General features: G+C 40.8%; 1 protein-coding gene across 1 annotated transcript in view; it reads right to left on the bottom strand.

Moving 5' to 3' along the window:
- Positions 1-14,069, bottom strand: part of LRP1B (LDL receptor related protein 1B) — a 744,151-nt gene extending 730,082 nt beyond the window's left edge. The window contains exon 1 of the mRNA XM_063341107.1: positions 13,936-14,069. Within this exon, the coding sequence (XP_063197177.1) occupies positions 13,936-14,020 (85 nt within the window). The 5' untranslated portion in view covers positions 14,021-14,069. The remainder of the gene's footprint in view (positions 1-13,935) is intronic.
- Between the last annotated feature and the right edge of the window lie 637 nt (positions 14,070-14,706).

Here is a 14,706-nt window from a genome sequence, read left to right as displayed (position 1 = left end):
TTGACAGCAATAACGCTTAAGTACAATGCATTTTGGAAGGGCCTTTCAGTTTTTAAAGGAGTAGAGATAATTGTAAATGAAAAATGAAAGAAACTGCACCGCTTAGTAAATGAGTCGTTAACCTTTCAACCCAAGAGCTACCGCTGGAAGCCTGACCAGAGGGACTGCAAGAGCTCCAGCGGCTGCTAGAGATGTGAAGTTAATTCAGTAGTTTTAGATTTCTTTTAGGTTTCTTTTGAACTATTCCAAATTTGGTCTCCATGTCCCAAAAAAATAGCTGCTTGACATGGCATTAATGTGTCACCAGGCATCTTTAGACTTTTTTCTCCTTTGGTAGATCTTAGAGAAAAGGTGAGCTTTACACATTCTGTGCCCATAAAATGCAGTCTGCAGCATTTTAAGCTAAAATTGACACCAGTGCTTTGACCTTGAGTGACAAATACAGAATTTTTGTTTTGTGTTAGCAGTTCCCCAGACAGCGGGTGCAACCTCCACAAGGATCAGGGAGCTGCAGCAGCCCGGGAGCCCACACGGCAGCACTCCCAAGGGAAGCCGGGAGAGGCACCACTACCAGCAAAGCACAGAAACTTCCAGTTTAAACTTCTAGGGCATCCCAGAGAGAGAGTTAGGACTCACAATTCATACTGTTCTCTCTCGCTCAAAATTGCTTGGACAAATTATATGAGACTTTATCTAAATCAGGTCTCCAAAAAGACAATACACACTGTATTTTATTTTGTTTTTTCATTAAATCTTGTAAGGCACTAATCCACAAGCTTGATTCAAACTGTTGTAGAATTTTTAAGACTTGCAGCTCCTGTATTTTGATAACAGTTTATGGTGTCACTTAGAATAACAATATAATACAGAGAATAAGTAACAAAAGTGTCTGTACAGTGTGACTTGCTACCAGTTAAAAAAAAGCACTACTCATATTTGCACTGATCTCTTAATTATCCCACATAGACACACTTAGCAAGAGATAGACTTGCTATGCTTATAAAATAAAATACTAATTGTCTTCTAATCAGTTTCTTTTCATTACAAAATGCAATTATTATATTCTGGTTTGTTACAACAAACCATCTCTGCAGTTCAAGGTATGATTTTATCTGGTAAACGTGGAGCTGTACAAGCCTTTCTGTACTTTTACAAGCGTTTATTTGCTAACTATTGGCAGAGTTGTACAAGAGTGAGCTTGAAGCCAGTTGCAACTTACAGATTTTTCAATAAAAAGGAAGAAATATTGGCCAGATAGTTAATTAAATGGCACTGGGACACTTTTTTTCCCCCTCTTCCACAAATTCCAGTTAGTACTCCAAACCCGTATTAGGTGTCCCAACGACATCAACAACAATCAATCTTCATTTATTGTCAGTAGATATCTAACCTGGCTGTTTTAAACAGCATGATGAACACATTTTAGCAGAATATATTAGCTATGCCAATTTAATAAGAGGGAGATTGATGGAGCCTTTCCTTTTCTTCCTCCATACGGGGCAGAGACCAGCTGCAAACATTCGCTCAGGGAAGGAAATCCCTTGGGTTTTCCTTCTTCAGCAACACTTTTGCCTTTTCTGGACACAGTTTCTCCTCCCCTTTCTATTACTAGCCAGTCCTCTCCAAATCTCTGCCACTGAAATTTAAAAGCGGGGTCAAGCTTTAGCATCACACACCCAATGAGAGTGTGGAAAGAAGAGCAACTTTAGCCCCAACAGCTGTATTGCCATGCTTCATTTTTTTTCTTAAGGAGCAGGCATTTAAACGCAGACTTATCTTGGCTCAACAGACTAGCCCCGTTCCTGATGTCTGCCTCAATCACACTATAAACTTGAAGAACATGCCCATGAGTAACCCAGCTCCACCACCAGCACAGGCACAGCTGAACCCAACTCCAATCTTCCCTACAGTGCTTTACCTACTCTCATCTGTTCAGGTACTTTCCTTTAAAAACTATATTTAACAGTTTTGCAAAAGCTTGCCCCAGCCCCTTCTGCAGAAAAGCCTACAAAGGGGAGGCAGAAGGTCTAACCTTGGGAAGTATATGAGCCCCACGGGTCCAGCAGAAAGTACATATTTTAAGTGGTGTTTTTCCCCCAAGTATGGGTACGCATAATGTTACCAACTAATGAAATTCATACGCATACCTCCTACTTACTGCTTTTGAAGGATATCCTTTTGGATGTTTTGTGGTCCATCAGACTTTGACATCTAAGAACATATTAGTCTGCTTTTTATTCCTCCAGTAATTAGAAACAATGTTCAGGTTATTGAGAGAATTAAGAAGATCAATATTAATGAGTCTTTGGACTATGTTATTAGACAGTTTGAGCCCACAAATGCAAAGTACTCTGGCTTAGTTTGCCAAGGTTTAGTTTTTGTCTGTTGGTTTTAAACAGTCACAAATTTCTCAGGAAAAACAGTAGGTCTATCTATGCATTCTAAGTAGCCAATTTTGACAACTCAGTTTATACCAATAATTATACACTCCTGCTCCTAAAAAAAACCAAGAGCTGTAAAGATTAGACTACTCTACAAAATACAGTTTTGAGGGATGTGCTTGTTTTTAATATAACCAGTTGCTTTAAAGGGCAATGATTTCCACAGCATAAAGTTCACATAAATTTCCCCACAAGTCCCAAATGCAAACACTATCTGCAAAGTCCATATGCTTTGTATTTCACAAAAGCTTTGCAGAATACATTTAACATAAGAGAAAACAGACTTAAGTTTTAGTCTTCTCTTCATCTTTTTGACAGAAAGATGTCAATAGAAAAATGCTGACAAGAAAGCTAACTGTAACCCATGCAACTTTATTACTGAAGTATGAGGGGATTACTTTGTGTTATTAAAACATCACTGCACTACTGCTGACACTTTTTTTTTTTTTCTTTACAACAGTAGCAATTTCTATTGGGAAGAGCTGCTTTAAACCTTCAGTTACTTATCAGTTGCAAAAAAACAACCAAACAAACAACTCAAAGTGCAGAATAATGGCAGGCAAATGTAAAATACACACATGCAGACCTGAAGTCCCACAGTGTGTTACCATTCATTTCTATAAAAATTAGATCCAGATCATCCATGAATTCTTCACTAACACATCCATTCCCAAAAGCAAGTGCTTCAAGGAGGCTCCTGTATTTTCAGGAAAGAAAGAAGAAAGCTTGATTTCCCCATGGCTTATAAAAGACAATACTTGCACATGCCAAATGTTGCTGTGACTCTCCTCACCTAATCAGAAATACAAGCTCTTTTTGGTTCAGAAGCACTGTGGAAGCTGTTGTGGTTTTTTTGTACTGGACATGGCCTTTCTTGCTCCCTACCAAATAAAATAATCCTGTAATTTAACCAGTAACCTTCCTTGCCTCTCTTTGTTTCCATTATCCACTTCTAGTCTGTTTGTTTCCCTGAGGCTGCAATCCCAAATAAAAGCAGCATTCAACAGGTGCCTGTATTGTCAAAAGCTGTTTCTCTCTGATAAGTTCTGCAGCACCTGGTCACCTGAAGTTGTAAGAGATTTTCCCAGGCATGAGATTTTGTAAATTTGATAGAAAACACAATGAGATATCCTACTCGAGGTGCCAATGTGAAATCAGGAGGGAACAAGTAGAATTACCACTCCGCTTGCCCACAGTAGGAACACAAAGATCACGGCTAGCATACGCTTTTGAAGTGTCACATGAAATACGAATATTCTAAGACTTCCACTTAGGTGGGGCAACTTTTCCACTCAACATAAAACAGGATAGCAAATGGAATGGAACATACAGGGATTTTTTAAAACTAGTAAAGAGAAATTACTTATGTGTATGAATGATCAGGCAGTGGTGACCACTTCAATACGACCATCCCCATCAGACAGGTATTTCCTCCTCAAAATCAGAGACAGAGTCATTAGCTGGCTTCAAGAGAAAGCTCTCCACAGCATTAATTTACTCCTAGGACCACCAAGGACATGCTGTCCTATCTTTGGAAAAAAATGTCTACTGTGGGGCTAAGCAGATTGTTGATCTATTACACTCTGACACTTTTCATTAAGATATATAAACTTGCAGAAGACACTCTTAAATTTGCATATTTGCATCATGCTTTTCATAGACACATAAACAGCCTTTTATAATGCGCTTAAATTATTGTGAGTTGTTGGATTTGCAAACGCAATGCAGAATCTAAGTTGTGCCGTACCTACTAGCTCTTCAGCACTTATTTTATACAAAAGGTCTCAGTTATGCTCCAAAGATTCATAGCCATGTATTAATTTCTCCTGCATTTTTAAGTTTTTCACCAGTCAACAACAGAACGGCAATCACAGGCAACCACTGCTAGTTCAGTTGTATTACAACTTCTTGCAAGGCACTTTTGACGCAGTGTGACACTATTGTGAGTAGATAGGCCACCAATTAATGTAAATCAGTGCGGTTTCATTGAGGAACATTTAATGATTCTAACTGACATAAAATCATAACAGGGTTCATAGTGTTTTACTCATTACTGAATACCGCTAATTGGTTAAGGGAGTTCTGCTTTTTTTAGTAAAAGAAACCATTTGTTATCACAGAAATGGATGAATTGTACCAAGAATATTCCACAGCAAAGGTAGTAACGACATTAGAAATATAAGCAGGTTTTATACGCTTGAATGTGCTTTAAATACTGAGCCTCACAGTTTGTATTGGAGCAGTATTTCTGAATTTTGTCATCATCTGTTGACAACCATCTGCTTCAAACTTCTTACCGCACTAAAAGTGCCCAAAATTGAGTATTGACAGACAGAATTTCTACACTGAAAGGAAACTATTCACAGGACGAAGTAAGTGACAAAGGCTGGAGACCTGGAAGTACATGCCTAGAAATCTGGGAGAAATAACAAAATTACAGAAACCTAGATCTGACACTCTCCTGCAGTATTACTGGAGATGCAGTTCACAGGTCTCTAAAAACGTAGAAGTGGCAGATTAGCTGACACCAATTCTCCAGAGGAGTATAATCTACAGAGTAAATGGGTAATATTGTGTACTGTCAACTCTGTTCAAGTCACAGCCATTCGAAACCCAGAGAAAGAAATGTAACACAGCAAGCGCAAGCCGAGGAATCATTCAGATGGGTCTGTACATACACACTGACCTGAATAGCTTGCTCTAATTTGAAGAAATGTGATAATGGGCCACTTGGGTCAGGGCATAAGATTTTGTCTGCTCAAAAAGAAACGTGGTACTCCTGGCTTTGCTGTACTTAGCAAGAGTACCTTTCATGGCTCTCCCTATATACCCAAGGTTTTATATACACATGTATATATGGGCAATACATTCTCACAGAAGTGGTTTATAGCAGCCCTACACGGTTAACTGCTGCAGCTCAGGTTAGCCTCCAAGACGCTGCCTGCAAAATACCTTCTTGCTCCAACATAGCCTGGCTTTGTTTCTATCAAAGGCATAAAAGCAGTTCCACCCGACAAGCTGTAGGCATGGGACAGTGCTTTAGTTTTCACACTTTTGTAGTCTCCACTTGCTTCATCTCCCTCGTATATGATTTAATATTGCAGCCTCAAGTGTTTTGCCTAAGACAACTATAAGACGACAATACTATGAAGAAACCGTTCACTATTCACTGTTCTTTTTGTAATCTGAATATAAGAATAAACCATTTAGCTCAGAATGTGGGACCCAAGAGGAATGAATTCAGTTTTGCAGCCTTCTTCCCTTGCTTCCAGTCCTTAACTCCTACTGCCTGCAAACATCCCTCAAAAACCAACTTCAATACAGTTACACAAAATAACCATATTTTAAACCAAGTGTTTCTGATCAACTTGGAAGTCAGGTCAGTTTCCCTCCAGACAGTACATGAGTATCAGAACTGGAGAACACACAGGGTTGACCAATCCCTAGCTATGCTTTATGAAATACTACTGGGAAAATAGCTATTTTAAGGTAGCTCTCAAAAGAAAATCAAGTGTCCTCATCCCTGGATAAGTCTGCAAAGAGTCACAGGGAAGCAACGTGCCGCATGAGAAGGTACCACCTTCACATTCCTTCCACATCATCAAAAGCAAGACAAATTTCCCATGATGAAGAGTGCAGCACTCTACCCAGAAAACTAGCAGCTTCATGTGTATTCCACAGACCTAGGTTAAACTAACGTAGTGACTTGCAAGTAGTAGACTATACACATCTTACCATATGGAGCTGTCTGGAAATTTTCTGGCCTCATGAGAGAGTGGTCTCTTCACAAAAAATTATTTGTTAAAATGAGAAATTATCAGTTTATCATTTATTAAAAATAAACAATTCATGTAATAAGTCATCTTCTAGAGGAATATTACAAACTGAGAAATGGAAAGCAATCAAGACTTGGATACATATATTTTAAAATTAGATGTGGGAAATATAAAACTGGGTTCCACATAAGGAACTCACGCAAAACTGAATCAAAGCCTGGAATAAAAATATTGCAAGAAATATGTATTTCCTGCATAAAAGCAATAGGACAATGCAGACTATAACTGTCTTCTAATCAAGACTTCATTTTAATAAAGTGGTCCAAAGTTCCCTTACACTTATGCAGCCTGACCATATATAAACACCAAGGACAAAACAAAGAATCCACTGACTTCAATGGTGTAGAGTCAGGTCTGTAATCTATTTGTTAGCACACAAACATAAATAAAAACTCTTATTCTCCAGAGAAGAAAGAGTTTCATTGGTGAATGACATACTTTCATTTCATAAGCACACAGTTTTACACAAATACCAATACACTTTGGGTAAATCAGTGTGTGTTTGCATATGCAAAACAGCATCCAACTAGCTATGATCTTACTTCGCTCTCTCCTCTTTTATCTTCACAGTATTTGCAAGCAAAAAGAGGCAGGTGTTTTGGGGAAACCTATCTATCATGTAGAAAATTACTGTGATTTTTCATGATCTTCTTGCATTAGTGTAACTTCTTAAAATTTGTATTTTTATGACTGCACAACACTACAGCATTTTTTCAAAAAGGTACATTTGAACAAAGATGTATCAGAAACACCAGCACCGTGGTACTTCTAGTACCTTTGAATTATTCAGAAGAGCTACGTTTGAGGAAAAATACTTGTCTGCATGTTAAGGGATCTACAGGTGAAAACCCAAGTGCTCTCCACCGTACCACAGCCTCTGAGAATAGTACAAGTAGCAGCACAAACTATTAGACAATATCAGAATTGTATTTTAAAAATTGTTGACAAGAGTATTTTTGCTAGTTTACAGGTAGTTAAATTAAAATCATAAAACATGATATGAAAGATGGACGGGTATCTTTTTGTTCTGTGGGAGTGTGTGTACACGTTAACAGAACAGTCTTTCTCCTTGACAGAACACCTCACATGAAAAATACTGCATCTGCAAAGCATTGCATCAGCATTTGTCTTGCACATGGTCTATTCCCCCTCCAACATATCATTGAAAAAGAAAACTGCACCTTTTCATTCTCCAAGTTTTCTTTGTTCCTTCGAGGAAAAACAATAGTGAAGCTTATAAACTGCTATTAAAAAAGAGCTCCATGGTGGTGAAAACCTTGAGGAATTATACATATTATTCTTATTCTCAAAGCTGAACATTTATCTTACAGTACTTATCCAATACACTTGAAGCACGAGTCATTCAATAATGCAACACACAAAAGTTACCAAGGGATGTCCTCCTAAAAATCAGGCAATAGATAATCCAAAATACATTGATATTATCAAGAAAAAAAAATAGGTACATTCTTATTTCTGAAGTGACGCTCAGTTTCAACAGTTTGGCTCCCTGGAAGGCCACATCCTTCAGTGGGAAGCAGCACATAAGATGTTTGGGAATACCCGGCGGGTGTTGAAAGCGAATTTCAGGATTCAGCATACCATATCTAGAACACGTAATACTGTAATCTCTATTTTTCCACCTCAGAGAATTACACTGCATTTCTAACTGAATAGAAATAAAAAATCTCAAAGGGTACCTCACTTCCAGACTGGCATTACATCATCTTTAAAAAGCCCTATTACTTAGTAGTACACTCTACATATTGCGGTGTTTTGTTATTAATACACAATTGCTATTTACTACAAAAAGGTCAATAAAAATGTGGATGCTAAAGAGACATACAACCTTCTTTCCAGAAGCCAATTCTACCCTCAGATCGTTAGGGTTCATAAGCACCATACATACAGCCCAATTCCAATTTTATATTTACATCCTGCTTGGGAAGCAATGACATATATAATAACAACATATAATAGACCCATATAACACTTTCCAGGTATGTAGATAGATCTTTTTTCTGCTATGAGGATCTTAGAAATTAAATCAGATTAATAACATAGTGAACATATTACTGGCAAAAGCACATGTTTGTCTCTCTAATGATCCTTCCCACTTGCCATTAAATCTAATTAAAAGGCACTGACTGAGTTTTATTGGAATTCCATTACTGAGGTCCTATCCTGTTCGCACACAGCCCGGCACCCCTGGGAAACAGCCCCTTCCCCAGCTCACAGAGGCTCTGGAGCATCCTCGCACACACAAAGCAAAGGCACCCTGGCCATGGGATCAGGGCTGGGTTGGGTGGCTGATTTTACAGTAACAAGTCCTGGTTATTTCACTTTACCAATGACCCAAAAAGGAAGATTCTGCTTTACAGCAGTAGGAAGTTCTGATACATCTTGGGAATTTTTCACATTATGGTGAACAACTGACTAGCTAGCTGTAATATAACTACATTTACAAATATTTTCATCTTTTCAATAGATGAAGTTTAAGGGCAAAAAATCAACTTGTTTAATTAAAAAACAAACTAGGGGGTTGGACAGAAGGTGCATAGTCATTATTTGATTAATTATATTTTAAAAATCCAATTAGTTCCTAATTGCACTTACAAATTTAGGACCTAGTTCTACAATGTCTACATTTAGCCCAAACTCACACTAAATACAGACTCAATAGTCTGCATGGGTTGCCTAAAAATAGTCAAGTTTGATATTTTCATCTTCGCTGTTCATCATTAAGAATGTTTTGGGTAAGTGCAATTAAAATGAGTTCTCTAAGCAAAATTTTTTAATTGCATTTGAAGGAACAAGACTATTAAAGAACAGATTAATACATAAAAACTAGCGAAAAGCAACAACACGCTGGGCCTCAAAATATGCTACTGTAACAAAAACAATGTTCTACTAGCTAAATTACTAGCGTTTCTACAGATAGTCATAATTTTAAATTCACAAATTAAAATTACATCCATCCTTTCGAGTCAATACAATAAAGAAAAAACTATTTTCTTCAACTGCAAACAACAGATTAAAGGGCCTGTAACAGGGCACTAGAGGAACACACACTTCCAAGCTGCAGACTTATTTCATTGAAGTCCATGGGTGTTCTGCCACTTTCTTTAAATGAAGAAAGACTGAGGTCCATATGAAACTTAAAGGTATGACGTATGCTCAAATTTACATAGAGGCATATGTGACATATGAAGTCACGTAACACTTCAAAAAAGCCACTACGTGAAGTAAAAGCACGTAAGTAAAAGTAAAAGTAAAAAGGTCTTTTCACACCTAACACCTAGTTTTGAATTTCAAAATGCATATTACTCTATTAAATAGTTTGTGTTTCTACCACTTCTCCTTTTATTACACTAATGGATTGGGATTCTCCAAAACAACTGAACTTAAAATAACAATCCAGGTAAGAAGGAACATGCATGTCAGTTCACAGAAAACCACGCACACAGTATGTTCGGTCTCCAGAAGTGCCAGGGTTTTGTGCGTGCAGTCACATCCTCAACTGAGGACATACATACATCACTGACTGCCTATAAAACCAGTCACTGAAATTGCACTTGCGGGCACCTCCCACCATTTCTGTTTTTAATTACCTCTTATCACACATCCTTCTAACCACTCTCCTAAATTCCTTGATATATTTTCACCCTCCTCTGTAATTTTGCCTATCCAATCATAGGTAAATTCTTAAGTAATACTGTTCTTTGGAATAAATAAATAAATGACAATGTCACTGTGACCTTGGAAGCATCTCTTTTGCATGCAAGATACTAATACTTATTATCTAGGTTCAAGACATAACAAGCTTAAGTATAAGAACATACACCTCTGTAATACAGCACAGAAACAGTTCTGTGGGGTTTTTTGAGAATCCTTTCCAATGCATGGCTAAGCTGCAGCTCAGTCTGGTGAAGTCGAGCAGGGCTTGGTACACCCGGTTTCAAACGTTAAGCCACTAATAACGAGATAGTTGTAAAGCCTCCTGATGTACCCACTGCTGCTGTGACACCTTACCAGGGAATGAAGGCCATCAGCAGTCATCACAAGGAGACAGATTTATTTCACCTGGTTTGCGTTTCTGCTGCCGGGGTGAGTAATCCAAACTCACATCAGCTGAACCTTAAACCTGAAAATTCCATTTCAAAGTCATTTGTTTCCAGCCTTCACTTAAATATGGTCAAAGGACACTGTGAAAGCAATAAATTCCCTGCTAAGTGGAATAAAGACAGAAGTTTTGGAAGTGTTTGTGACTCCAGAGAGGAGTAATGTTCATGAAAATTTGTCTTTCCTTCTTTAAAACAGCTTAAAAATTACCAAAGGAAAAAAATGAATGTGTGATATGCCATCACTCAGGGAACCTGGATTTTAAATTCCCTGTCTACATTTTCCCAATCAGTATAAAGTCTACCTTCAGAGCAGTACCTCTTGTGAGACTTTGCTGATGAGGTGTTTCATCACACCAGCACTGTAAGGACAGATGTGAAACACTAAAGCTGCATGTGAAAGAGTCCATAGGGAGATGACACTTCAGTGCCACTGACTGGAATGGTTTGCCCCCAAAACCGAACACAACCAGCAGCTTCACCACAGACAGCAAGTCAATTAATAACAAGCCATGCACTTATTAATACTACTGTGGATATACATTTCACTGACAACACCACACATTTGTGAAGATTATCCAAATCCAGCTGCTCTTATCTGGGGCATCTATGTAATTTGGATAACCTCTAGGTAATCACATCAATTAGTACAGTGGATTCATGTAATGCCGTTCCACAGCAGCAGAGCCACAAAAACCAAACAAGTATGACAAAAGAGGGGTGTCGGAGCCCAGGCATGAAGCCAAGGTGAAGCTGCAAGGCTGGAGAGAACTGTGGGAAGGAAATACACCCCCCCAGAGCTACCAAACACCTTCAGCTCAAGCACTCAGGAGGTGGAGATGGGACCTGTGAAGTTCCTTGCATGTCTTTAGGGGGAGCAGGTAACAAATGTAGTCTTCTCAGCTTCCTAAACTGTTAGTGAGGTTTTCCTCAGGCTCTTGAAATTCATTTATTGCAACAGTTGCAACTTCTTCACTAGAATAACTGTGGGTTAAGGTGGGGTAACTGGGTCCATGAGCTTCCTCAAGAAGAGGCCAAGAAGCATAAAAAAGGAAATCATACCTCATCATGGCTTAAATGGCACAACCTCAACTGCAGGACTTCTCCCTTATCCTATCTCCCCTCCTGTCTGGATTCCCTTCTTCTCTTTTTCCATCTCATTTCCAGCCCCCTTTCTCCACATCGTCTTCTCTTCTCAATTTTATATATAGATAGATTAAATCAGAGGAGTTGTAACCTGGCTGAGGACAGACCTGATACAATAAAATTCTTCTAGTCTATTTCAAACCCAGGGAAAGGTTTAGATAATTCAAACTTCAGTGGGGTCATCTGTTGCCTGATGTTATCCACTCATCTGATAGAAGGTGCTACCTCTCCCTACAACACCTCAATAATATTTTACATTACCATGGCTACCACAACACTGCTATTAACACAGCCCATGACATTTTCCCAATTCTCTTATTACCAATGGTGAGCCTCAGTGCATTCGAAATTTCAGTGCCTTTCACATACATTAAGCTTAGCATGCTCCAGTGACTCAGAATTTCCTCCTGTAAAGGAAAATCAGCTTGGTATGGTCAATAATTTTTGCAGTGTATCATAAAGTTTATCTGATGTGCAAATGTAATTCTCTTTCTGGATGCCTCATCCCGAATCCCTTTTAGGTTGAGACCACTTGACATTTTTTAAACAAAATGCCTTTTAAGTCCTAATTTGTACTCCACTCGGTTTTGATAAGACATGACATTACGATATGATGAGTTAGTTGATTCTAAGTAAATTTGATTTATCCCACTTTTTGGGCTGGTATGATTTACAAGGATGTTGCCTTTTAAGATGGGATTGATTTTCATGTAAACTGACAGCACTTTTTTTTTTTTGTGAAAGACTAAATCAGAACAAGGTAACTATGAAAACAAAACAAAGGGAAAATGAAGAAAAATTTAAAGACCAGAAATTAATATTCATGAATAACTGGCACCTGCTTATCTCCATCAAGGAAGACAGAGTGACAAATCTGTTTCCAGAACAATTCCACAAAATGTTTGGAAGTTTGATTTTTATTCATAAAATCAGATGCACACTACAGCTGCTGAAATGTAATCTGACCATTTTGTGAATACCATGGAAAGTTCTTGAAATATTTTCCATCAAACAAGCACCATCACAACCACGAATCTTCATGTATCAAAGTAAAAGCATATGTACCCTTCATAAAACTGAAAGATTTTCTAAGAACCTTTCCCATCTCGCTGTTCAGGTACCATTATACTGAATACTACCCTCGTTTCTTTGCAATATCCTTGTACCTTATGATGCAGTGTTTTAAACACGCAAGTTTGTGATGCTGCAGCAATACTTTTCTCTTTGATAGGTAGTTATTTCTCATTTTTACAGCATGAATCACCTAAGTAATTTTGATAGCTAGGCAGGAAAGCGACCGGAGAGGTTTGGCAGTTCGACTGAAGCAGAAATCCGTACCCTAGACTGACTATCTAGAGGCATCTGCACTCATCCAAACGAGTTGTAAGCAGTTAGTAAACAATTCAGTAGGTAGTGTGTACGTGATGGAGAGGAGCCGGCTGTCTAACAGTGTGAATTCAATGCTTTATAGAGTTATATCTCTATGAAATCTAGCTAAATCCTCGCAGACTGGGTACAACAACGTTCAGTGCAGTCTCATTCATGAGACCACGCAGTTTTGAAGCTAAGGGGCTACAAACAAGCCGACAGGCTATTCTCAGTAGTGTTCTCTACAGCTGTAAGAAAACCTGAGTCAGAGCGGCGGACTGCCATTCCCGCACCTGAGCGGCACAGAAGGGGGACTTCGCCTCCACTTTAGAAAATACTCAATTCAAACACCTTCCGGGGAAAGTAAGAGAGGTCTGGTAACGGCACAAAATACGACGAGAAGCCCCGAGACTGAACTCCGGCGGGAGGAGACCGCTACCGGCTCCGATCAGAGACTTGTGCCGAGGAGAAAAGAGTTGCAACTTCTGAAGCCTCGGCGAGGGGGTCCGGAGCTCCTTCTCCCTCACCGGCGGCACCGAGCTCGGCGCCCGCCCGCTGCCTAAATACGGGCTCGGGCATTAAGTGGGTGACAACTTGGGAAAATTAAAGCCGAGGAACTTTTGGAACACCGGGGAAAGCGGAGGGCGTTCACCGTAGATCGCCGCCCCCAGCCCCGGGGCTCGCTCGGGGGAGCCCCCCGGCCGGCACCGCTCCCCCGCACCGGCCAGCAGCGGGTACTTCCCCTGCCAGGGAGGGCAGCACCCCCACAATTAACGCCAGGGAGGGGGCTGTACCCCCGCAATTAACGCCCGCCTTGCTTTCCTACAGCGAAGCGGTAATTCACAGCCGAGGGGGGAGGCACATCCCTTTCTCCCCCCCGTCCCCATTCGCCTGCTGGGGGGTTCGCTCCGCGGAGGGTCGGCAAAACTTCCCCGGGGGGAAGAAGCCAACGGGCGCCGGCGGAAAGTTGAGCGGGCGCCGCCGCCGCCGCCTCAAGGTCTCCCGCGCCCCGCCGCGCCTTACCTCCGCGGGCTCCCGCTGCCAGCGCCTCGGCGACGGGCGGTAATCCCCAGAGCGTCGCCAGGGCCAGGACGAGGAGGGCGGACATGTCGGAAGGAGACAGCCGGCCGGCCGCGGGTGCGGAGCCTCTGCCAGGAGCAGGAGCCGGAGCCGCCGCCGCCCCGTCAGGTTTTCAGCCCGGCTGGGCTCGCCTCGCCTCACGCAGCCAGCGGGCAGCGCGGGGCGCCGGCGGCCGGCAGCGCCGCGCTCCGCCCCCCGCCCCCCCCCCCTCCGCCCACCGCCCCGCCCACCGCGCAGCGCGAGGCCGGCGGGAAGCGCCTTCTCCTCGCAGGTTTTGGGGTTTGTTTGGGGTTTTTTTTATTATTTTTAAAATATTTGAGGTAATTTTTTTTTAAAAATTCACCACGGCAAAGCTCGGGAAAGGAAGGGTGACACGGCGGGTGAGTCAGCGAAAAGTAAAAACAAAAAAAACCCAAAAAACCAAAACCAGGTGAAAAAGCCCCACAAAGCCTGGTGAGAGGGCCCTCTGTGAGGAGGCTGCCTGGTTCCCCTCTCTGTGAAGGAAAAGTTGACTCCCAAAGCAGCTCTCGGCAAAGGTGGCTGCGGTTAATGGTGCTTCTTGAAGTGCATCTGAGCAGGCAGCGGCCTCACGGTTTGTGTTTGTTCCCCGCTTCGCGCGGCTGAAACATAACTTTTGCTTTACATAAGCGTATTACCTTGAAATTGTCACAGACACAAATATGGTTTGCTTATCACATTTTCTTTCCTTCTTTT

The sequence above is a fragment of the Chroicocephalus ridibundus genome, chromosome 7 (genome assembly GCF_963924245.1).
Source record: "Chroicocephalus ridibundus chromosome 7, bChrRid1.1, whole genome shotgun sequence".
Taxonomy (NCBI): Eukaryota; Metazoa; Chordata; class Aves; order Charadriiformes; family Laridae; genus Chroicocephalus; species Chroicocephalus ridibundus.
The sequence above is the reverse complement of the archived record's forward strand: the minus strand, read 5'-3'. Positions and strand labels throughout refer to the sequence as shown.